This window comes from Meriones unguiculatus, chromosome 19, assembly GCF_030254825.1.
Source record: "Meriones unguiculatus strain TT.TT164.6M chromosome 19, Bangor_MerUng_6.1, whole genome shotgun sequence".
Taxonomy (NCBI): Eukaryota; Metazoa; Chordata; class Mammalia; order Rodentia; family Muridae; genus Meriones; species Meriones unguiculatus.
This window is the reverse complement of record NC_083366.1, coordinates 1,826,700-1,850,508: the sequence shown is the minus strand read 5'-3', so window position 1 is coordinate 1,850,508 and position 23,809 is coordinate 1,826,700. Positions and strand designations below refer to the sequence as shown.

Genomic DNA, 23,809 nt, shown 5'->3' with positions numbered 1-23,809 from the left:
CACATGCAATACGCCCAGATTTTTATACTAGTGGTAAGGATTCAAATTTAGGGCCTTGTGCTTACATAAAAAGTACTCTTATCCACTGAGCCATTTCCCTGCAGTTTATTGAGCTTTTCAGTAGTCATCCTATGACTAAGTAGTAGTAGTAGGCCACACTGATGGCTAGTGAGGGATGTCTGCACTCTCCGATTTACAGATAACTGTGTGCCCTCCATCAGCATATCACCTGTGCTTTCACATTCCATGTCTAGAGTTTATTCTCTACTAGATTTAGGGAGAAGGAATATTCACCAGAATTGGGATGTTATATTGTCGTTTATGTTTTATTTGAAGTTTGTGTTTTTCTATATTCTTTACATTGGAGTTAATTGGGTAGAAAAAAAGTCCTTGGTTTACTTTATTCTATTCAGATAACTATTTTCTCCTGATAGAGTATTACTGTTGAAATTTTTGATGATAAAAATATCCCTATTCACTTCTAATTATTTATTTTCCTTTAATTAAATGCCCAAAGAATAGTTTTCATCTTTTCAAAGTCTGATAGCTATGCTTTCTTTTTTTAACCCCCTGAGACAGAGTCTCACTGGCTGTCTTGGAACACACTACATAGACATGGCTGGTCAAACTTACAGACACACACCTGCCTCTGCCTCCCTAGTGCTGGGTTAAAAGGTGTGTGCCACTCTGCCCATCTGATAGCTGTTGTTTCATATTGTTTTCCTGAGCCAGTTCCCCCAGCACGGTATAAACACTCTCCCATGGTTCTGATGTACCATTTTTGCATTTGTTGTATTCTGTTGCTTGGGAGTTTATTGTTTTTTTTTTTTCTTGGTTTGTTCTTCTCAATGACCACTGTTCTACAAATATTCAGTCATCTCTAGCTCTTGTATGTGGTATGTTCACTCCTCTCTTTTATAATTTCCTTCTATTCTGCGCTGTTTTCCCACCTGCACCTCCTTATGACCTGTCACTGGCCTAGCCACTAGCTGCTTCTCGTACATTATGGAATACTTCTGCTTCTATTGCAAGTTCTTGCCTGAGCTCAAGCATAGGTCTATTCTTCATATACATGGTTTTCAAGCTTCCTGTTAGCGAGATTCATTGGCTCACTTTGAGATATTGGGCTGTTTTTCATCTGCTGGGTGGTAGTAGCTTCATGATGTTCATTCACTGTTCATAAGGAAGTTGGTCTGACCTTAATCTTGTTTTTAATGAAATGCGTTTTTTTTTGGGGGGGGGCTATTTTCGGAGTCACTTTGGGCAACATGAGAAGCCAGGACAGTTCTCCCCTGAGGCTTGTAACCTACAATCCCTCTTCTTAAATGTTCACACAGTAATACAAAGAAGCGCACTGTTATTGTTGCTTTAAGGTTTATTCATTTTATTTTGGGGAGTGTTTTGTTTGCACATGTGTACATGCACCACATGAGTGCCTGGTGCCCACAGAGGCCAGAAGAGGGTACCAGATCCCTTGAAACTGGAGTTGCCAATGGCTGTAAAGCTGTCAGTTACTGGAAACTGAATCTGAGTCCTTTTCAAGAGCAGCAAGTGTTCTTTAGGACTGAGCCAGCCCCTAGTCTTCTGTTTTATAAGATGGCCTACTCTGTATATAAATACAGAGTATAGATAGACATTTCTGTGTGCTTTCTATTGTTACAATAAAGACCACGGCAAAAGCAACCTGGAGAGCAAAGGGCTTACTTCCTCTTACAGGTGCAGGCCATCACTGAGGGAGAAAAACTCAAGGCAGGAACCTGGAGGCAGGAACAGAATCAGAGACCATGAAGAAATGTCTCGTACTGGCTTGCTCTTCAAGATTTGCTCAATTTGCTTTCTTATATACCCAGGATCTCCTGCCCAGGGCTAGCAAGCTAAGCCCTTAGTAAGCTAAGCCCTTCCACATCACCCATCAATCAAGAAACTGCTCCTTAGACTTACACACATGCTAATCTGCTAGAGGAATTTTCTCGGTTGGCCCTTCTCTTACGAGAAAACTCTCCAGCTGTGTGGCAAAAACTAACCAGGAGAGTGTCCCTTCCTATCTTAATTTTCTTTTGTGCTTTTCTTTCCCGGCCACCTGTTTGCCCACTCCAGTAGCTGATTTTACTCTTACCAGTTTTTCCCAGAACAGGGTTTTCCCCTTAGATCAGGGCTTTACATTGTAACTTCTCATGCAAAACAACATAGCAATGTCAGTCCCTTTGCACACACCAGCCAGCTAGGGTCTTTAGAATTTTTTCCCCCAGCCCACCTCACACCCTGTCCTCAGAAGGCCCCTTGGTGCTTTCCAATGAGTACCTTAGGCTCCGTTACTTGCCCTCACAGAGGCTGACCTCACACAGGCTGTCAAATGATCAGTACATGTGCTCACACCTGTGACCATCTCTTGTACCTGACCTTCAGGGTTGAAGCTTTCTTATTCTAACTATTCTGTTAAAGTTTATAGTAGCAATCATGGAGATGAAAGCACTGTGTGCTGTGTAAGAAATGATGAACTTATTTTGTAGGCAAGGTTTCTAGTCCTGAAAGTTCTAGGTGAGGCCCCATGCAACTCAACAAATGGCCAAGATTGCAATGTGTGTTCTACATTAGTGTCTACACCCAGCGGATATTCCAGATCTGTCATCTCAGCTGCATGCTCGGACCAAAGCACAGTATGCTACAAACTGAAGGTTCCCTCATTTCACCCATCATGTGCTGAAGCGAAGCCCTTAACGCTGGTGAGGTGATGAGGCTGATCCCTGATGTGACAGTGTCCCGTGAAAAGACACAGGAGAGCTCTTCTCTTTTTCTTCCATGTGAGCATAAGGAAAGAACATGCCTACCGGCAGCCAGGAAGTCCCTCACAGGGACTGAACTCATAGCGCTGAGGTTTCCGTAGAAAGTACATTTCTATTGTTCACACCACCTAGCCTCAGGTATTTTGTTTTATCAGCCTGAGAGAACTAAGCCCCAGGGCAATGCCAGTCATTAAATTAATGGTAAAAATACTGAAAACAGCAAGAGCCAAGACAAAGGACAGTGGATTGGTGACTCCCTAAATATCTAACAGGACTTGAGAATAAAAGACTGCCATGTCTCTGTGGTTGGCCGAGAACAGCGACAAGGGAGAAATGTCATTAAAAAGAACATCTAGCCATAACAGAACCTTTCTGACAAATTTGTCTTTACTCACCTTGTCGCAGAAGACCTTGATCTGGCAGTACGCTCTGTGGATGGGTTTATTGCTGCGGTTATTGTAACTGTATGTGTCAATCTGAATCATCAAAGGAAGTCCTTTCACGCCCTTCTGGGAGGAGAAATCTGTACTCAAGCAATTCACTGTGATGAAAATCTGAAGGAGGCAGAAAAAGAAGAAAGTTCACAAACTGCCATGCAGAGGACCTTCAAAGAGGGAGGCAGGCAGGCATGTGAAGTGAAAATCCTACACAAACCTATAAGGACAACTGATAACTGTTCAATACTCTCCCATAGAATCCTGCCAGATGCACAAAACATTATATGGCTGTAAACTTCTAAACAATTTGCTTTGATATTTGAACTTGAAATAGACAATTTAAATGACTGTCTAGAAAGCACATCACTATAAATGAGTTAACTAGGTTATTTTCTTGGTATATTAAAATCGCCACTTCTGGGGCTACAGAAATGTGTCAGCAGTTAAGAGCACTTGCTACTCTTGCAGAGGACTAGGGTTTGATTTCCAGGACCCACACGGTGGTGCACAACTGTTGTAACTCCAGTTCCAGCGGATCTGAGACCGTCTTCTGGCTTCTATATGCTCCTGGATGCACGTGGCACACATACATACACTCAGGCACACCCACATACTAAATTAGTCAATTAATCTAAGAAGTTGACACTTCTAGTTATAACTTTCCCTAACCTCTGACCTGCAGGATAAAAAATAATAATAATTAGATAACTATTCTTTTTTAATAGAATAGCATTGAAACCCAGTTATGTTTTGTAAAACTTCCTTCCTTGACTGTGGAGCGTGAGGTCTGTCTGGAATAATTTCTTATTATTTAATATGACCTGGCACCTAATACAATGCCTAGCAAAGAACTCACTAAGCATTAGATAACTGAACTTACAGGAATCCCACTAGATTGCAAGTCAAAATCCCCGACTTCAGCCTCTAGTAGCATTAACCAGCTAAGGGGCCTCATACATGTCACTCAATACTTGCCATGTTCAATGGTCCCATTAAAGTGCCTGCAAGCCCTCTCCCTGAAAAAGAAAATCTAAATGCTAACCTACTCCACATTAGTGAAGAAGAGGAGCTGGCAAAGGCAAGAAACGAAACAGGAGGGATTAAATAACAGCATAAACCTCCTCCTGTTAACAGGAAGTGGTGGCACACACCTATAATCCAGCAGTCAGGGAGCTGAGTCAGGAGGATCATGAGGACCAGTGCAACCTGGGAATTATAGCAAGATTCTGAACAAACTAAATCCTCATCTTATAACATGTGGCATCAGGAAATGCAATAGAAAAACTTTTAAAACCTTCAAGCTAAAAAACAAACAAACAAACAAAAAATATACAATAGAAATGACATGATGCCAACAGGACAGAAACTCTAATCAGTTTTTGAGAGTTCTATTTGATTAACAGAATAAAAAACAAGTTTCACTGTAAAGGATTGGTAAAGACAGAGGATGAGTGTAAATGAGCTAAAAATGACCCTGTTCTACATAATGGTGGGTCACAGCCAAAAGATGGCATTTTCATAGTTTGCATCTACAATTCCCCCAGAGATGAGTGCTGTTAGAGGCTATGAAAGCTTTAGGAAGTGGCCTGGCTGGGAACTCTGTCTCTGGGTCCTATGTTATATAGCCAGCCCCTGGCTCTTGGCATGCTCTCTGCCTTCAGGTCCACCTTGATCTGAACAGCCTCTGCCACACACTCCTACCATGATGCCTCCCACCCACAATGCACTGGGACCTTCTGAAACTCTGGGAAAAGAAAGAAAAACAAAACACCTTTCTTCCACTAAGCTGTTTCTAACAGGTGCTCTGGTCATTGTGACACAAACTAATATAGACACTATGTAATAGTGATTTTTATTGGAATGAGCAAAGAATACTGACAAGAACTAGGAGGAAGGGTATCAGGGACAGGGGTGGACCGGGACATATATAATTATGTGTAACACAAAGTTTCAAAAGTGTTATCCCATCAAAAGCCCACTTTTGATGGATGTCAAAACCTTTGTGCCTCTGTGAAAGTGCCTAGAGTTGCCCTGAAGGAAAATGAAGGCCACAGAGTTCTTCCTAGGTACCAGGCTGATCTGTTTGGTACCCTGTAGACTTTTAGTAATTTACACCACCAGGCATCTAATTGTCAGTGCTTCACCTCTTCACACATCCTTTTACCTGTGAGCTCCTCCTTCCCATCAGGGGTGTCTAAGGACATTTGACAAGTTTCAATGATGTGCTAATTACAACAACTTTGCCAGCTGTGCCACTAGCTCCCACCTTTCTAGCCAAAACCCGAAAACAAATACTAGAGGTACTCTGTCTCACTGTACGTCTAGAGATCTAATGTGTGGGTACTCTGAGAGACATTGGATTTGTGTTAAAGAAATGTTTTCCCATCTGTTTGTCTTTGAGACAGGGTCCCCTTGGCAGCTCAAGGTCACCTGAAACTTGAAGCTCCCTCTTTAGCCCAGGCTAGTATTAAACTTGTGGTGATCCTCCTGATTAAGGCTCTCTAGAGCTGGAATTACAGGCATGGTGTACAATAAATTTTAGCGGCTTTGTACACAGACACAGGCATAGGTGCGTGCGCACAGGAAGGGAAAGAATAACTGTATAATAAATAGTTTAATTTCCCTACTTTGCTCTTTATATACCCTGTAATATCATGTTATATATTATAAAAGTAAAGAAAAGATACTTTTAAATATATACATTCATTTCACTCATTCATTCTTTTCATTCATTTATTCAGTCTATAAGTATCCATGGAAGCACACAGTGAAGCACACAATGCATTAAATGGTGTAGGATCTTAGAAAGAGACAGAAGCTAACAATTCAAGGAGAATGCAACCAGTGTTCAGCAATGACCATCATACAGTGGTCGAGTACAAGAGAGGTGTGAGCAGAGGTCCCGCAGAACAAAGTCCTCAGCCTGGAGGAAACTAGTGAAACATAAGCCACAGATACTCTAGATTTGAGCAGGGGCCTCACAGAATCTAAAGAAGCCTGGGGGCAGGGGGGTGAGATCAACTGAAGATGCAAATGCCTGAGTAATGAAGACTATGGCAGGCAGGATGCATCTTCCAAACTTCCAGCGTAGAAATATTCTGTCCATAACAGTCACAGTAACAGAAAATGCTACCTTGGAGAGTCCCTAAATGACAGAGAAATTTTATTTAACATTCACTTAAGCAGCAAATGTTTTCAAACATCTTAAGTTTCCTGAGGCTTCAGCAACACAAATATGCAAGCTCTGTGCCCTGCAACCACAGAAGGCAGGGGTGAGATGGGGTGAGAGATACGTGCTGGTGTCTTAAAGATTAAAGTAGCAACATGACCACTGATGTGATGGTCAGGAAGGAGGCGTCCTTTTCTAGGCACACTTGACTTGTTCTATTGCTGCCAATGGGATGATCTAGGCCAGAATGCAGTTTTATATCAGCAAACAAAATGCTCACTCTGCTGAACTAGTGGTTGTCCCTAATTCTGGCCCTGCATTTCACAAAGATCTCCCTGATGTAATCCACCATCACTCCAGACTCCATCTATAGGTCTGCCTAGTAGAAGAGAAGACAATGTTCTGGTGGATATTTCCTACATGACTGGCTTGCTAATTTGCATGTCATTCACTGAGGGTCAATGATAGCTAGGAAGAAAAGCTAATTATGGTCTGTCATCTCCAAGTCTGACCTAAGAGAGCTAGAGCAACAGATCATGACTATTTACAAGGACCACTTAAGTAGCCTAGTCATCTAGAGCCAATGAGATAACGGATGCTCACTGGCAATAAATAGACTCAGTCATCCTTGGAGGAGCCATAAAAGTCAATCACCCTGTACACAAGGTCCTTAAAAGCCAATAGAGTTCAACAGGGAGATATTTAGATTTAATGCTCTTAAAAGAGAAAGGTCTCCACAGAAGGCCCAGAGTGGCTCAGACTCAAGGCAGCCTGATCCCATAAAAGGTAAACCTCAGGAACCTGCCTTCTGTGCTGGCATCTCTCAGGTCAGCCCAGCATGCAGGGTGCTGTGCTGGGCTCAGCAGCGCTTCCTTCTCCTGGCCACCTCCTGGAAAGCAGTTTCAGGGTCTGATGGCATCAATCACAGCCTGGCTGTGCCACACTCAAAATCCAAATGGTTGAACTTTAACGGAAGTGGGGGTGGGGCGGCACAGAAGGCTGTTAACTGAAACCTTGGCCGAGGAGCTGATAAGCATTTGCTTCTTTTTGCAAACCCAACCATGTCCCACAGCTCCACCAGCAGTAGGCAAACACAAGAGCAACTTTCCCCTAAGTTGACCTACAAAGAACCCAACGTAAATGTGTTGCAGAGCTGAGGACAAAGCATGATTTCACCCCCTGAATGTTCATCTAAATGTCAAGCACAGAAAGTTATTTCTAGCTTCAATAGGAGCTCAGGCTATGCAAAGAGCAGATGGACTCGGTACATAGCTGACCTGTCCCTGAGTTACACACAATTGTGCGGCCTCTGCTTACATCCTTCCCAAACCTCAGGTGGATTCCTCTAATTCTAGAAGCACACTTTTCCTTCTTCAGGAAGACTAATTAAATCTTGTGCAGTCAGGCAAATAATAGACACCATTTCAATTTCCTTACATGTTCAGAGTGAAGCAGATAATTTTTTAGACACCTTCCCCAGAAAAAGCAGTCTAAAGCATGTGACTTTTTAAAAATAAAATCACTTGTTACATGTGAGTGACAATTCCCCTTTTGTGGCTTCGAACATAAAAGTGACTTTGCTGAGGTCTCAACCCCAGCTGCACACCAGGCAAATAAGACAGTTTATTAAAATGAACACAGCAGGGAGCTTCAGAGCCAACCCATGATCTCATTGTTAATTTACACTGTTCCTTGGGCTTTCCAATAGAAACAGTCAACCCTATCTTTAATTGATTTAATTTAGAAAGCAATTTAAGATTTAAAACTAAATCCTCACAACCATGATTCAGTGTCATGGATTTATTTGACTTCATACAAATTGAATTTTGTACTTGTACTATCTTTCTGGCTAAAGGCTATTTATATATTAATGTATTTCCTAATACTCAGGATCCTAAAGAACTCATCTAAAGAATCACACAGGTTTATTGCAATAACCACAGGTAGGGTGTGCACCAAGAAATAAGTTTAACACTAGAACCCATTCTCCCTTCATAAATATTATATAAATAAGTAAGTGTGTTGGTGCCAATTTCTCTCCTCTTTTTTCTTCTTCCTCCCTCTCCTCCCCCTCCTTCTTTCCCTTTCTCCCTCTCTCCTCCTCCCACCCCTCCTCCTTCTTCTCTCCCCTTCTCCTTCCTTAGACAGGATCTCACTATGTGGCTCTAGCTGTCCTGAACTCAGAGATCCTCCTGCCTCTGCCTCTGCCTCTGCCTCTCCCTCTGCCTCTGCCTCTGCCTCTGCCTCTGCCTCTGCGTCTGCGTCTGCCTCTGCCTCTGCGTCTGCGTCTGCGTCTGCGTCTGCCTCTGCCTCTGCCTCTGCCTCTGCCTCTGCCTCTGCCTCTGCCTCTGCCTCTGCCTCTGCCTCTGCGTCTGCCTCTGCCTCTGCCTCTGCCTCTGCCTCTGCCTCTGCCTCTGCCTCTGCCTCTGCCTCTGCCTCTGCCTCTGCCTCTGCCTCTGCCTCTGCCTCTGCCTCTGCCTCTGCCTCCCAGGTGCTGGGATTAGTTCTTGGTTCTTATTAAAGACCTTTAGATAGCTTCCTTACATTTTGTCATTTTTCTTCCACATGAGTGCAGATGGAATGACAAATGAAACAGGCAAAAAAAGTAAGAGTAAACTCTAGCCAAGCAAGAACATAATAAAATGTGAGCTATCGCTCACTTCACGCTGTGACTCACCCAGCAGTGACAAGCATCCTCCTGTGCTGGCAGTGTGCTCAGAGGTGAGGATAGCAAGGCAAGACCAGCCCCCACACCTGCTCTCAGGCCCCTTTGCTGTTTTGTTCAGGATTTCCTGAAGCCTCCGATTATACAGCACTTGTAGATATGATTACTGTATTTCTTTTTTTTTTGTTTTATCTTTCATTCTTACAATGTATTTATTTTTTACACATGCTACAAGTGTGTCTGAATACACACAGATGAACATTTGAGTTGCTCTCACATTCTACCCTGCCATGGTTTTTCTGTTTTTCCACCACCAGTGTGTTTTTTTTGTTGTTGTTGTTTTCAGAGCACGTCAAATCTGGTCCATTTCAGGGCACTTCGGTCTGCTGTCTCCGCAGATCCACACTGGACGACTGGACGACTACCCCGCCCCCTTTGAGACTTCAGTTCAATACTAACTCTTCAGACACACAAGCCAGAGTTACTTTTCTCTCTTTCCCATCCAGAGGCATACTTGACTGCATTTCTCTTTTCTGTTTTCTTCATACACTGAATAGTATTTGAATTTAATGTGTTTAGTTACCTGTTCCATGAGGGCAAAAGCCCAAAAGGCCATTTCTCTGTCTCAGGTCAGCTTCATTCTGCCAGGCTCCTCATCAAGTATTCCTCATCAAGTTCCTCATCAAGTTCCTCATCAGGTTCCTCATCAAGTATTTACTCAATGAGTTAAGAAACATAATTTTTTTCCAAATATGCATTTTTCCTTTATGCACAATCATGCTTTCATAATAGTACCTAGAAGCTGAGACTGACAGAGTAGCTGAAGTTGTCAAGACAACACAGTGGGTCACTGCTGACCGGATATACCCTCTGAAGCTACCTGACAGCGTGTCTCCGTGCCCATTTACCTACCTAGTGACTGAGGTAGCAGTATAGCTACGATAAGACCAACAACATACTCAGCATGATTGTCTGTCTGTCCGTCCAGCTAACCACCTCCCTATCCACACATGCTCACACCCTTGGAAGGGCTACAGATGAGAAGCACAGAGGCTCTCTAACAGCAGGCCCTGCTCCTGGGACAAGAGCACTGCTCATGCCCAGTTCTAGTCAGTGTTGTGGAACAAGCATAATTAGTTGAACAATACAAACCATACTTGCTATGAGAACTTGCAAAGAAGTAAAGAGCTTAACTGGGAAGGCTTCCTGTAGGAATCAGGGGTGAGAACAAAGGCTGCGGGATGCGGAGATCCCTGGAATCAGCGTCGAAGCTGCCCTGGGGCCCGTGTGTCATGCGTCAAGTGGGACAAGTAGGTGTGGGCCACAGTACCCAGTAAGAGGCCCAGTGAGACCTGAGAAAAGCAGTGGGGCTCCGGAGTGGCAGGGTTCACACCCTTCCAGAGTAGGTGAGAGAAACATTAAAAATGTAAGACGAACCTGGGCCAGGCAGGCTAGTAGTGAAAGGGCACAGGGCTCCCCAGGGAGCCAGAGGCTTCGGCTATAACCTCCAATGCATGTGGTAAGTGGGGTCACCTGCAGTGAGGGGGTTAGAAGATGCCAGCTTTCTCTACAGCTGAGAGCAGGGTGAAAGTCTTGAACAAAAACAGAGAGAGAGAATGAAAGAATGAAAAAAAGAAAGAAAGAGAAAGGGAGAAGGAGGGAAGGAAGGAAGGAAGGAAGGAAGGAAGGAAGGAAGGAAGGAAGGAAGGAAGGAAGGAAGGAAGGAGCAGAAGGAAGCTCCTTCAGCCAGCCCTCCTTCTTGCAGACCCTGTCTTTTGAGAAGCTCTAATAATCCCCACTTTGGTGCTATGGTATTTAAATGAGGCCATACTTTTCAACCGGAAAGGAGCCATACAAGCAAAAGTAAGGAGCTTCCCCAACCTCGCCACCCACCACACAGCCCACAGCCAACCTCCATGATGCTCATCTTTGTAACTGTTCTTCCTCAGAGCCAGAGCAGTCAAGCAGGCCACCCCTGTGCACTGCTCAGGTAGCTCTACTGCACCACAGGGGCCCCCAACCCTGCTCTTTCAGGGGGACACTACCCTATCCTGGCCAGATTTTTCCTCAGGGAGTTTGTAAAGCCAACCTCAGATGACTCCAGTTTATAAGCCTCAATGATTAAACAAACATTAAATCAAGGTAAATTTATTTTTAAAATATCAAATCGGCTGACTGGTGGTGCATGCCTTTAATCCCAGCACTGGGACGCAGAGGAAGGTGGGATTTTTAGTTCAAGGACATCCCAGTCTAAATAGTGAGTTCCAAGACAGCCAGAACAACACAGAGAAACCCTGTCTCACCAAAAAATAAAATAAAATAAAATAAAATAAAATGATTAAGTCTACTTCTCCACAGAACTTAGCAGGAGGGATGTCTAGGCCAGAGAGTCCATTCATCTCCAATTTTCACTGTTCAGCTCTGCCACCCCATTGGATCTTACACAGCAGCATACTAGGATGAGGAGGGCCTTGGACACTGCCTAACAGTGACTGCTTCACACATTGACAAGCTCCCTGTTGTGGGAATTTAAGTGTAAATTCAGTCAACTTTTTGGTGGTTTTGCTTTCTTGTCCTCTCTTTCTCTCTATCACACCCTCTCTGGATAGGGCCTCATATATTCCTGGTATGTGTGTGGCTGGTGATCAAAACCTGGGCTTTGCACATACTAGGTGAGCAGCCTAGCAACTTAGCCACATCCCCAGATCTAAAAACTTTGTAATGCTCTAATCCAATACAAAACTCAAAAGGCACCAAAAGCAAAACTGCAAACACTCTCCCACCCTTGCTCCCCAGTCAAGTACCTCAGTGTACTATGCAAATGTGAGTTCTGTCCTATTCTGCAAAGGGCAGAAGAGAACACATATTCCCAATTCTCACTTTTCCCACATAATGATGAAATCTGATAGCTGTGTCTCTTTAAAAATGCTTACATATAGAATGAGAAATCCTGCCCCCCAATTAGGCTGTTTCCAGCTTTTAGTTTATAACCAATGCCACTGTGAATGTCTGTGTGGTTTTTGTATACAACTGTACACAGGAACATAAATTTGCTGCTTAAGTTGTTTTCTCCAGCTGAAAGTGGAGAAGAAAAAGCCATGCCTCAGTGGTTCCTGCCTGTGATACCAGTGCTGGGAGGTGGAGGCAAGAGTCTTGGAAGTTCACCTTAGTTCCAGGCCTGTCTTAGCTTCTCTGAGAGCAGGACCTGTGCCTGGCCAGGAATCCCATCTCTCAAAACTGGTATCTCATCTGCTGCCTCAAATACACCCTTGTCTCCCTGGCCGTGAGAGTGGAGATGTCCCTTCACAGTCCTTCCAACATAGACCAGCACTATGGAAGGACTGTGCTCAGCCTAGACTTGGTTGGCTCTGTTGTGCATTTGCTGTGTTACTGAGGTAAGCTACTAACTTCAACTCACTCCTCAGATGAAAGCTGTCACCTGCTTAGAAACACGAATAATTGGATAATACGTATAAAGGCCTAGCAGGGTGCCTGATATATAGTAATTGCTGAACAAATATTAGTCATTGTGCACACAGGCACACACCATTATGTCATGAAATCCAAGTGTGTAATCCAATTCTCTGCACAACACAATAGCTTATAGCTGTGAAGTTCAGAGCCGTAAGTAGAATGCAGGGCAGAGACCATGGCTGCTCCACACTAACAAAAGATCAACTGATATCTTCGGTGAGATGCCATCCAAAGATTACTCCTTGTTCACAAGCATTAGCTCCAGTTTTCCTGTCAGCCCTTACCTTATAAAAGAGGAACAAAGGCAAGGCTTTGTTTAAGTTCAATACCACAGACTCCAGCAAATGTTTGTCTTTCCCTTTTAAAGCTCCCTCTGCCCACACCACGCCCCAGCAAACACAGAAAAACGCCATTTGCCCTGCTCTGCTGTGTGTAACTCAATCCTTCTGAGACCTCTCCCAGGAGCCTCTCCCAGTGCTCTCTTTACTTTTGAGACCATGGGATGCCCTATAATATTCTCTATCAGATAACCTGCTTAAAATTGGCCTAAGTTAAGCAAAATACTAACTTAGTCTAAGTGAATGGTAACTTCTGCACAAACGGCTTTATCTTTTAACTGCCGTAGAAGCTCCCTAAGAAAAGGCATCAACTTCCTGTTGATGCTATGGGGTAGGGAGCCAGCAAAGTTATGAACCTTGCTCACCCGGAACTATGGCATCCTTTAGGCAGTCCATTCGCTCTCTCTGTGCATTCTAAAAACCAATGTTTGCACATCTTGTCCCCTCCTCTGGTGTCCAGGAGTTCAAGGAAGAGTTCAAGGGAGAGTCCATTTAGAAGCATGCCCTAGGAAGGTACACCATGACTACCAAATTTAGATTTTTGTAAATTACTTTTCAGATTTATGCATTTTATTCTATGAACAGAAGTGTTTTGCGTGTGTGTGCGTGGTGTGTGTATGTGGTGTGTGTGTGTGTGTATGTATGTATGTATACCATTTGCATGGCCCAGGCTCTATGAGTTTAGAAGCATCAGACCCTTCAAAGCTGGAGTCACAGATGGTTGTGAGCCACCATGTGAGTGCTGGAAATAGAACTTGGGTCCTCTACAAGACTAGTGCTCTTAACCACTAAGTCATCTCCAGACCCAGAAGTTTAGCTTTCTAAGAGCGCTGTACTTGACACAGAGCACCAATGAAGCAGGGTGTGATTGCAAAAGCCTGTAATTCCAGCACTGGGCAATGGTGGCAGGATTATCAAGAGATCACAGCCAGCCTCTGCTATATGAAAGCTTGACTCAACAACAGCACCTGTTAGACATCTCAGATGAAAAAAGAAATACTGGAAAAGAGACAGCTAGATGAGGCTGGAAAAATGATTCAGCAAGTAAGTGCATTCAGTGTTCTTCCAGAGGATCCAAACTTGGTTCCTAGCACCCATGTTTGGAAGTTTACAACTGCCTATAACTCCAGTTCAAGGGGAATCTGACAGCCTCTTTTGGCCTCTATGGGAAATGCATACAAACACACACACCCAAATAAAAATTAAAATGAAAAAGTGAAAGAGGAGGAGGAAGAAAAGAAATAGCAAACCTGAGACATGATAGGTACTGAGTTTAAGGATAGCTTTTAATTAGCATAATCTCACTCACCTAAAGTAACTATAAAGTTGTACAAGATTAAAAAATTCTGTTCTCCCCAATTCACTGCTTTCTTGTAGTGAAATGTCACTGCCATCACAGACCTGCTCTGTTAACAAGCTGTCTCTTAAACTCAGAGGGACTGTACTGTCCATTCCTGGCTCACATGCAGGGACTGGGCGGGGCTTGCTCACCACTAGCTGCACCTTGAGAGAGGAGCACCTGAAGGAAGAAACCAACACACAGGAGGAGAGACAAGGGAAGTTGCTCTACAGGACACAGGTCCTCAGATCTCTACACACTGACTCTGCCTACTTGCCCTATAGTACAGGTGCTGCTAGGCACTGCTTCCCATTGGCTTTTGTCTTCCTCAGAGACAGATTTACAGATGGATGAAGACCTCTTATCTTCAGTTGTCATCAGCCAGCCATCTCAACAACCACTCCTCAAAAAACAGCCTCAGCTTTAGATGACATCTTTTAAATATTAGAGCAAACTCAGATACTTAACATTAATTAGAAGTAGACTAGTAAGGAAGCAGGGCTCAGGGGAAATGTCAGCATGCCATGGCCATAATCACCTGATGGGTTTCTACAGGTACAAGCTTACAGTCAACTTTTTATTCTAAATCCTCTCTCTCTCTCTCCATTCCTCCTCCTCCTCTCTCTCCTGTGGGGTGTGTGTGAAGGTCAGAACAACTTGCAGTGTGTTTGCTTATTTGATTGCTTAAGTTGCACATACCTTCATCTTCTCTGAAAATAATCTCCATCTTAGTTTTGTTTGTGTGTTACATGCTGGGCCTCTTGCATGGTTTTGAACAAAAGGAAAAGAACAAAAAGTCTCTATTATTCATGACAGGAAAAAAGTATAAAAGAAAAACACAAGCCCATAAATGTGAAAATAAATTTCAGGATACCAGAGAAAGAGCTAGAGAGGTGAGTAGATAGAGAATAAATGTGTAAAGGTAGAAAGAACCCAGTTAAATACCTCAGAACTGCAGTCTTGGGAAATGCTGCTCTTTAGTGTGTACAGAGTAGAAAGACCCGCTAATGTTAGGCTATTCAGAGCACGCATGTGTGAGTGGGCACGTACACACACATTCAGCAGAGATTGTTGATGTCAAGTTAGTCTACACACATACAAGCACTCAGCTGAAGAGAGCAAAATATCTGAAGTAGTAGCTACGTCCATTCTGGTCAATGGTTTGGGGTTTTGTTATTGTTGGTGGTGGTAGTTCTTTTTGGTTTTTCTCTGTGTAGTCCTGGCTATCCTGAAACTCACTATGTGGACCAGGCTGGACTCAAACCACAGAGATCCACCTGGCCTCTGCCTCCTGAGTGATGGGATTAACAATGGTTTTTATGATACAAACAAGTAATGCTCCAGGGCATAAGGATAAGGAAAGCTCTGGGCTCTGAAGTGTTAAAACAGCACACCAGCTTTTCTGGGGGCCAGCTGCTGTGGGGCTGAGGATGTTAAACATGGGGCCTGTGGCCAAGCAGGAAGAGTCATTTAATCCGCTTTGCTGAGGAGGCGAAGCTGATGCCCATCTTCCCTCCTGGGCCCATGTAAGTTGCACTCTGCAATTATTGGAAAAGGAAAATTATAGCACTTTTTTTGGTCTCATTGTAATGGATGATTTGCTTCCATGAGGATGGGTAGGACAGGAGCCTGAGGGTAGCATCCGCCCTTCCATCTACCTAATCTTGCAGGACTGGGATGCAAATTGGAAGTTGAGATGCAGAGAAATGTCCTCCATGACATCTCTTAGCCCTGTACATCCAGTTGCATCCTAAACATCCGTTGATACAGACATGTTTCTGAAACTCTCTTCCTGAGACTGGAAGAACATTCACTGGTAATCTAATAATAAAGGGATGAATGGGACACATCAAGTCCTTAATTGCAGCTAGTGGAAGGTATTCAGGCAAACAGGACAGACAGCATCAAACAGGAAGCCTTGTTCTACCCTGACAGGCAGAGACGCTAAATCCAAAGGCAGCAAAGAATACCCTACTATGCCAGCTTAATATTACTGAATTATTTTAGGTTGCTTTTGTTTGTTTGTTTCAAGATGGGGTTTCACCATTTAGCCCTGGCTCTCCTGGAACTAGCTCTGTCAAACTCATAAATATATCGGTCTGCCTCTACCTCCCCAGTACTGGGATTAAAGGCATGTGCCACCACAGCCTGGCAGGTTTTTCTTTAAGACTTGTCAAAAGAAAGGCCAACAAGATGTCTTAGTGGGCAAAAGTACTTGCCACACAAGCTTGGCAATCTGAGACCTGTTCCCACAACCTAGATAGGGAGTTAGGGATGGTGGAGTGTCTGTAATCCCACAGTCCTCCTGAGAGATGGGACGCAGAGACAGGAAGTTTATGTCCTCCTGCCTGGACTGTGGAGGGTGACAGAGACAAGAGACCCTGACTCAGAGCAAGGTACAAAGAGAGATACAACTCTGGGAAAGTGTCCTCTGAGCTCTACATGCATGTCCTCACTCCTGTGCACCCAGGCTCACACAGAGAGACACATTAATAATAATAATAGACAGTAAACAAAAATTTTTCTAAAGAAAGATGTAATAGACTCGTCTTTAGTGGTGGTGAAGGAGAAATATTTTTTAATTCTTTATTAATTACACTTTATTTATTTTGTATCCCTCCTGTGGTTCCCCCCCTCCTTCTGTCCCAATCCCTCCCTTCCTCCCCCCTCTGCATGCATGCCCCTCCCCAAGTCCACTCTTAGGGGAGGTCTTCTTTTCCTTCCTTCTGATCCTATTCTATTAGGTCTCATCAGGAGTGACTGCATTGTCTTCTTCTGTGGCCTGGTAAGGCTGCTCCCCACTCAGGAGGAGATGATCAAAGAGCAGGCCAATCAGTTCATGTCAGAGACAGTCCCTGTTCCTATTACTATGGAACTCCACTTGGACACTGAACTGCCATGGGCTATTATCTGTGTAGGGGTCTTAGGTAATCTCCATGCATGGTCCTTGGTTGGAGTATGTCTCAGGAAAGACCTCTGTGCTCAGATTTTTTGGTTCTGTTGCTCTCCTTGTGGAGCTCCTGTCCTCTCCAGATCTTACTGTCTCCCACTTCCTTCATAAGATTCCCTGCACTCTGCCCAAAGGTTGGCAATAAGTCTCAGTATCTGCTTTGATAGTGTACAGGGCAGAGCCTTTCAGAGGTCTCTTTTCTCCTTCTTCTGATGTTCATCCTCTTTGCCTTTCTGGATAGGGATTGCACTCATATAGACATATAATATAGGATAAACCTACCAAAATCTGTACACCTAAAGAAACTAATCAAGAGGGAGGACTTTTGCTATGCTCAATCCCTATTGAGAAATATTTTTTACTGAATTAAAATATTGGCTGAAGAGGGATTTTTTTTAAAGACTGGGGAGGGGGTGACCTCCCTCATCCTAGCATTTGCTAGAGTAGGAAGGCGCAAACACAAAACAAAGGGTGTAGTGTGCTGGTCTCCTAATATAGTAACAAGGCAAAGAGTGCAAGGAATTCTGCAGCACTCTAATGCTCACGCTGGTCTCCTGTATGGTCTCCATGACAGACATCCTAGCACTCAGGGACTAGGTTAACCTTGGAATCACTATGGAAGAGAGAGCAACACTGAAGAGGCATGAGGCATTTGAACTCTCCCTGGAAACCTGAGAAAGAGCTGCAGTTAGGGCTGCACCGTGTGGGTGATGTCACCGTCGCAGAGATGCTCTGAACCAGTACTCCAAGCTCACTACTCTTGAATGACTCAACAGTCTTGTGTGAAAAATCACCATCTTGGAGATTTGTGCTTGGCAAACCTGCTTTCTAGTACCAGTGTTTGACTTTAAAGAGAAACTTAAAATCGGAATGCCCTGCAGGTGAGAGTCATGTGAGAAAGTAAGGCTCAGAAGCTGTCCCATCATAACCCTCTGGGTGGGACCTCAGGCATCTGTGGAGTGTTTACCCTGACTCCCCACCATTCCACAGCTCAGCAAATAAAACTGAGGAAGGGGACATGAGATGCTGGAAGCCGGCAATGCCTGTAATACCAGCATTTGGAAGGCTGAGACAGGAGGATTGCTGTGAGTTCTGAGCCAGTCTGGGCCACACAGCTTGGCTTAAAAACCACCCCTGTCCCCAGAAAAAATAAACACAAATGCTGGAAACTCTGGTGCCAGGTCTAGGCCACAGCTGTACCTCACTGCAGGTGCCTTCTGCTGCACTGGCCAGGACCCATGCCCACCTGTGGGGACAGTGGGGACACTCAGAACTCCACCATCTACACACCAAGAACCTGAGACAATGCACAGTGCATGGTCCTCCAGACTGCACAGACCCCGAGGGGAACAGGTCCTGTCCAAGACTGTTTAGCCTGCTTGAGTCACCTAACAGAAAGCCACTGTGGCACAACCGGAAAAACCAGCTCTGAGAGGTGGAACCTTGCAGCCACTAGGCCTGAAGCAGGCAGCCAGCTTGGGACCATGGCCAGAGCCTGGGACCACCACAGAACTTGAGCACATTCCTGGCCAAATGTTGTTCATTACTAAAGGAAGCTAAATAACTCAGTGTTGGTGTCCTCTCCTTTCTCCTGCTTGCTCCAGAGGAAAGATAGATGCAGGGCTAAGAGGCAGGGCTGTGTAAGGTCCTCAGAAGCAGAGCACTTGCCTAGCACATGGGAAGTCCTGGGGTCAATTTTAAGGACCACACAGGAGTGTGCGCACACACAAACAATAAACACAACATTAGAAGAGGGGCTAAGGAGAAGGCCCAGTGGGTAAAGTACTTGGCACATACACATGAGAAACATTTTAAATCTCATTGTGTTGCTACCTCCCAACAGTGGTAGCTAGCAAAGACCTGAACCTCGGGTGGATGCCATAGTGCGTAAAAATTCAAATGTATACCCAGGGCTGGGCAGAGAAAGTTCCAGAACAGAGTAGCACTAAGGATAATGTCACTCATCATGAAAGCCACTTACAACCTTGCAAACTTAGGCCCAGTGCCTCTAGAATTCTTAATTATCAAAATAATTCAAAAACCTGCATATAATAATAATAATAATAACAATAATAATAATGATAAAAACAACAATAGTGATAATGATGATAATGATGAAGCCTGGTATTATAGTTTAGGCCTATAATCCTACACCCCAGAAGGTAGCACAGGGAGACCCTATCTCCAAAAAAAATGTTACAAACAAACTAAAAACTCTTTATTTTTAAACATGGGTGAAAATGTTAAAATTTAGAATAATTCATAAATGCACAATATTAACACATGTGCTTTGTGGACCATAGGTCTGTGTTTTCTGGCCACCAAAAAAAAAATCCCAAACATCCTGTGAAATAGACTGAGCTGCTGAGACCCCCTCCTGAAGCCTGCAGATATCTGTTGGGTATAAACGTAACAGCAACCCCCGAAAAGAAAACATTTTCTGTATGATATCACCAATCCTCCCTGTTTAGCTGACAGTCTTTCCCACAACTGCTATCCTAGTGTTTCTTTTGCAGTCTACTTACTATAAAATCAGTAATAACCATTTGTAACATTAAAAAGCTTACTTATCACTTAAAACAAAAGACATTCACTAAAAATAGGTATTAAGGAAATAAAACAAACACTACTGCAGGAAGTATCATAAAATATTGTCCAAGACCATTTGCCAATGTCTACAGAAAACCAGTATGTGTGCCTAGAAGTATACCTGTGCACATATGTGCAAACTCACATACAGACAGGCACACATGTGCACACTCATGCACACAGACATACATGTATCCATCCATGCATACATAAAGTGAGCACTTGTATATGGCAAGTGAGTGGTGTAGAATGAACTGGCTGCAAGATCAGCTAGTGTAGCCCCAAATCAACTATTCCATCAGCTTCCATGGAGCCTGTCTCTTGGGATGTCCACTTCTCTTTCAAAGGTCCCTACTGAAACAGCCCTTAACTCACTTGTCTCTACCATCCATTACAGCAGACTGTAATACTGAAAATACGGAGAGGACTGTGATGCATGTTTAGAGCTAGCTTTAACACTCTAGGACATCTTCTGTGGCAAAATCCCATTTTTCTTCTCAGTAACCATGAAGTGGATATGGCCTCCCCCTGGTCACACTGCTGATTGGTTACTGGATCCCTTGCTGGATCGATATCCCCCAAAACCTAGTAAGATGCCTGTAGAGACATTTGTTTTGACTGCCAGAGATTCCAGCACATCCCAGTACTGTGCCCTAACACAAACCCCTTTTGTGCAATAGTCTAGCCTCAAAGAGAAACATAAAGAGCAGGGGCCAGCACAGGCTAAAGAAAGATAGGTGGCAGGAGCCGTGGAATGGCGCAGACAACCTCAGTAAGCTGTGACAGTCTCAGGAGTAGGGAGAGAGTTGGAGAGGTCTCAGGCAGCCAAGAGCACATGGTGTGTGCAGGCATGCCAGAGACACATTTTGCCTGAAGTTCTGTGTGAAGCATCTTGTAGTAGGGCCTGTTCCCTTCTCTGGAACATTCTCCAGGCTGCACGGCTGACTTGTCACTGAATGCCCATTTGGGTCAGCTTTCTTGGGCCTAAAGCCAGTTTCACCTACATTGTTTTATACATGAGCGGAATGAGACACTGAGCAATTCATTTTCTTCTGGAAAGCCTGCTTGTAAACTCCCAGCCAGTTTCCTCTCTCACCCAGCCTTCCCGCTGAGGACAATGAAGCATTGACAGCCTTGTTTACATTGACCTCCTCCTGAGATGAAAGACAAAGTCTTCTAACACTCTCCAGCCGGTACACAGGTACACAACTGAAGCAGAAAACAAGCTTAGGTTTTATCTGAAACATCCTTTAAGTGCAAAATGAGGCTGAAGAATAAGACACTGAGACCCAGAATGAGCTTTGGGGCCTTCAAAACAGACCTGTGGCTAGAGAGCAAACAGGGCTATCTGTGGAAACACTTCCTTATCCAAACCAAGGTAGGGCAGGCATCTGTCCTTGATGCCTGTTTGTCAGAGACATTACTTACCCCTGCATGTCTCAGCTACACTTACACCCAAAGAAACAGAAGAGGGTCAGTCAACAAAGAAGTGTTTCAAAGTCATCGTGGTGAAGGTGATTGGAAGCCCTACTTCTGGAGCTCTGCTCCTTCACCTACTGAAGCTGTATGTCGCTACTGTGAAGATACAAGCTTCCTGATGGTGGCATAGAGAAGCCGGGGGCTTGCGAGACTCCAAGTGTTAGATGCAAGTTCTAGACTGGAACATGTGGCCTGAAGAACTGAGGAGGGGCAACATGGCAGCTCATCACATTTTTTCAGAGCAGAAGCTCACACCCCACAACAAAAGGACAAAGGCATGAATCCTCTAAAAGGGAATATAGCAGGGCCCCAGTGCTTGGGAGGAAGAGGCAGTTGAATCTTTGTGAATTCAAGGCTGGCCTGGTCTACAAAGAGAGTTCCAGGAGAACCAAGGCTGTTACACAGAGAAACTCAGTCTTTAAAAACCAAAATAGACAGACAGATACATACATACATACAGATACATAGATAGATACACAGATGATAGATAAACAAATAACTAAATAAATAAATAAAATAAGAAAGGGACCATGCTCATTTTCTTCTTTTTGACTCAAGTTTCTAGGAAAACACTACACAGGGTTTTGAACAAGAGTCTTCATTCATTAAGAGCCATGGTAGGTTTCACTAACCTTTGCCTCTTCATTCACATCCCAGGTGAAGGAAACAGCATTGTACGCGATCTCTTCAATGTTTCCAATGGTGTTGAAGCTCTCCTTGTAGTCAGCTATGACAGTGAAAGAGAAAAAGGGCTTAGCAGGGTGGTAGCCAGGAGGAGAGGCACAGGCCTCTAATCCCTGCACTCGGGAGGTAAAGACAAGAGGATCTAGAGTTCCGGGTCATCCTTGTAACAGAGACCAGCCTTGGCCAGTACATGAGACCCTGGCTCAAAACACTCACACGCCACACACATACATATGCACCCATGCACGCACACATGCTTGTACACTAAAGTAAGAGTCCCTCGATGACACATTATTTGTCAATGGTAAAGTTTTGGATTTGCCTATTTTGCAGTGTGACAAGCTACATATTTCTGCTTACAGAATTCTACGGCTGAAAAATAAATTTACTCACGTCTTTTTATTAAGAGTAAATCTAAGTGAACCATGTCTTTATCTGATTTGATTATTAGGTCTTTTTTTTCTGTTCACCTTCCTACTTCCCACTTTTTTGACAGCCATCCTCCGCTCCCCCAATACACACACAGGGACAATTTTTAGAAGCAAAATATTCTGCCAGTCAGGTGATGTCACTAAAGGAACTGCAGTAGAGTGAAGGCTTTCCATGAGCAGTGATGGTGATAGAGATCAAACACACACTAAGCACACACTACACTGAGGCACCCCCATGCCAAAGAAGGACATTTCTAAAACTTATCTTAGTACTCCAGAGCGTTGCGTTAATCTCACTTGGCTGTCATCACCTGACCACTTTGGGCTCTGTCCTATGGTCACTCCTTACACAATATGTTATCTATTCCCTTATAGTATGTGTCTATTCCCTCATACAGTATGTAGTGACTCCCTTATAGAGTAGGTATCTATTCCCTTATGGTATGTAGCTATTCCCTGTCATCCCATTAGACTCCCCATGGAGTCAATAGAGATCAGCATGGGTGCTGTGTACTGTTATGGGCATGTTGGGCTACACAGAAAAGCCCAATTTGCTTATCTCCAATGATGAAACTGGTACCTCAGCACTGCAGGAAGATTCCTTATTGCTGGGAGCGGAATGGTGCAGGAAAACCCACCTCATGCTCTCCAGACTCCCTGGGATAGGCTGGCTGGTCTAGCCTCAGTCTGAATTCTATTTCCCCCTCTTTCTCGGATCACCTCTGCTTTCTATGATCCCTGAGGGGTTCAAAGCAGTTTGCTGAATGCTGTGTCTTCATTTCATCTACCCTACATGCAAATATCTGCCCACATGCACCTAGCCAGCCTAGAATCTTCTTGTGGAGAATGCTAACTTATTTCCTTTTCACTCACTCCAGTGGTCTTGCCTAGAGAAACCTCAAAGCAAGATGTTTCTTTTCTTTTTTGGCATTGTTTTGTTTCTCTGTGCCTTGAGACACAGTTCCACAAGTATAACCCAAGCTGGTTAAACTTGTCCTGAATGCTGAGATTACAGGTTTGAGCTGTCATATCCAACTCCAAACCTTTATATTTTAAACAAAGCACATAAACTTTTAGCATAAAAGTATGTATATTCAACATAGGAAAGTCAGAGACCATGAATAAATAAAAAAAAATTAAGGACAACCACAGTCTACTAACCCACAATTAACTGCCTTTAAACTTTATCTATGTGCTCTTATCTCTCATCTAGCTCCTTTTCTCCAAATATGTAGATTATTTTTATACAGTGATTAATAAACATCTTTTTCATTGCTATATTGTTTCGCTTGGCTCATCTCTGGTGTCTTCCATATGTAAAACCTTCTGTAAAATTATACGATTGTATCAGACCATGTGTCATGGCTTTATTCTTATTGGTCACTCAGCTGACAGCTGACAGTCTGCTGCTCTACCCCAGTGTTTCACTTCTTTTTACAGCTAAATTTCATTTAAATTTAATTATATTTTA

The 23,809-nt window shown here is 43.8% G+C and overlaps 1 protein-coding gene across 1 annotated transcript in view; it reads right to left on the bottom strand.

Moving 5' to 3' along the window:
- Window positions 1-22,981, bottom strand: part of LOC132649323 (grainyhead-like protein 2 homolog) — a 50,758-nt gene extending 27,777 nt beyond the window's left edge. Inside the window, exons 1-3 of the mRNA XM_060372990.1 lie at window positions 22,919-22,981; window positions 21,856-22,020; window positions 3,179-3,337 (exon numbers count right to left, since the gene is read on the bottom strand). Coding sequence (XP_060228973.1) covers window positions 3,179-3,337; window positions 21,856-22,020; window positions 22,919-22,981 — 387 coding nt within the window. The remainder of the gene's footprint in view (window positions 1-3,178; window positions 3,338-21,855; window positions 22,021-22,918) is intronic.
- Between the last annotated feature and the right edge of the window lie 828 nt (window positions 22,982-23,809).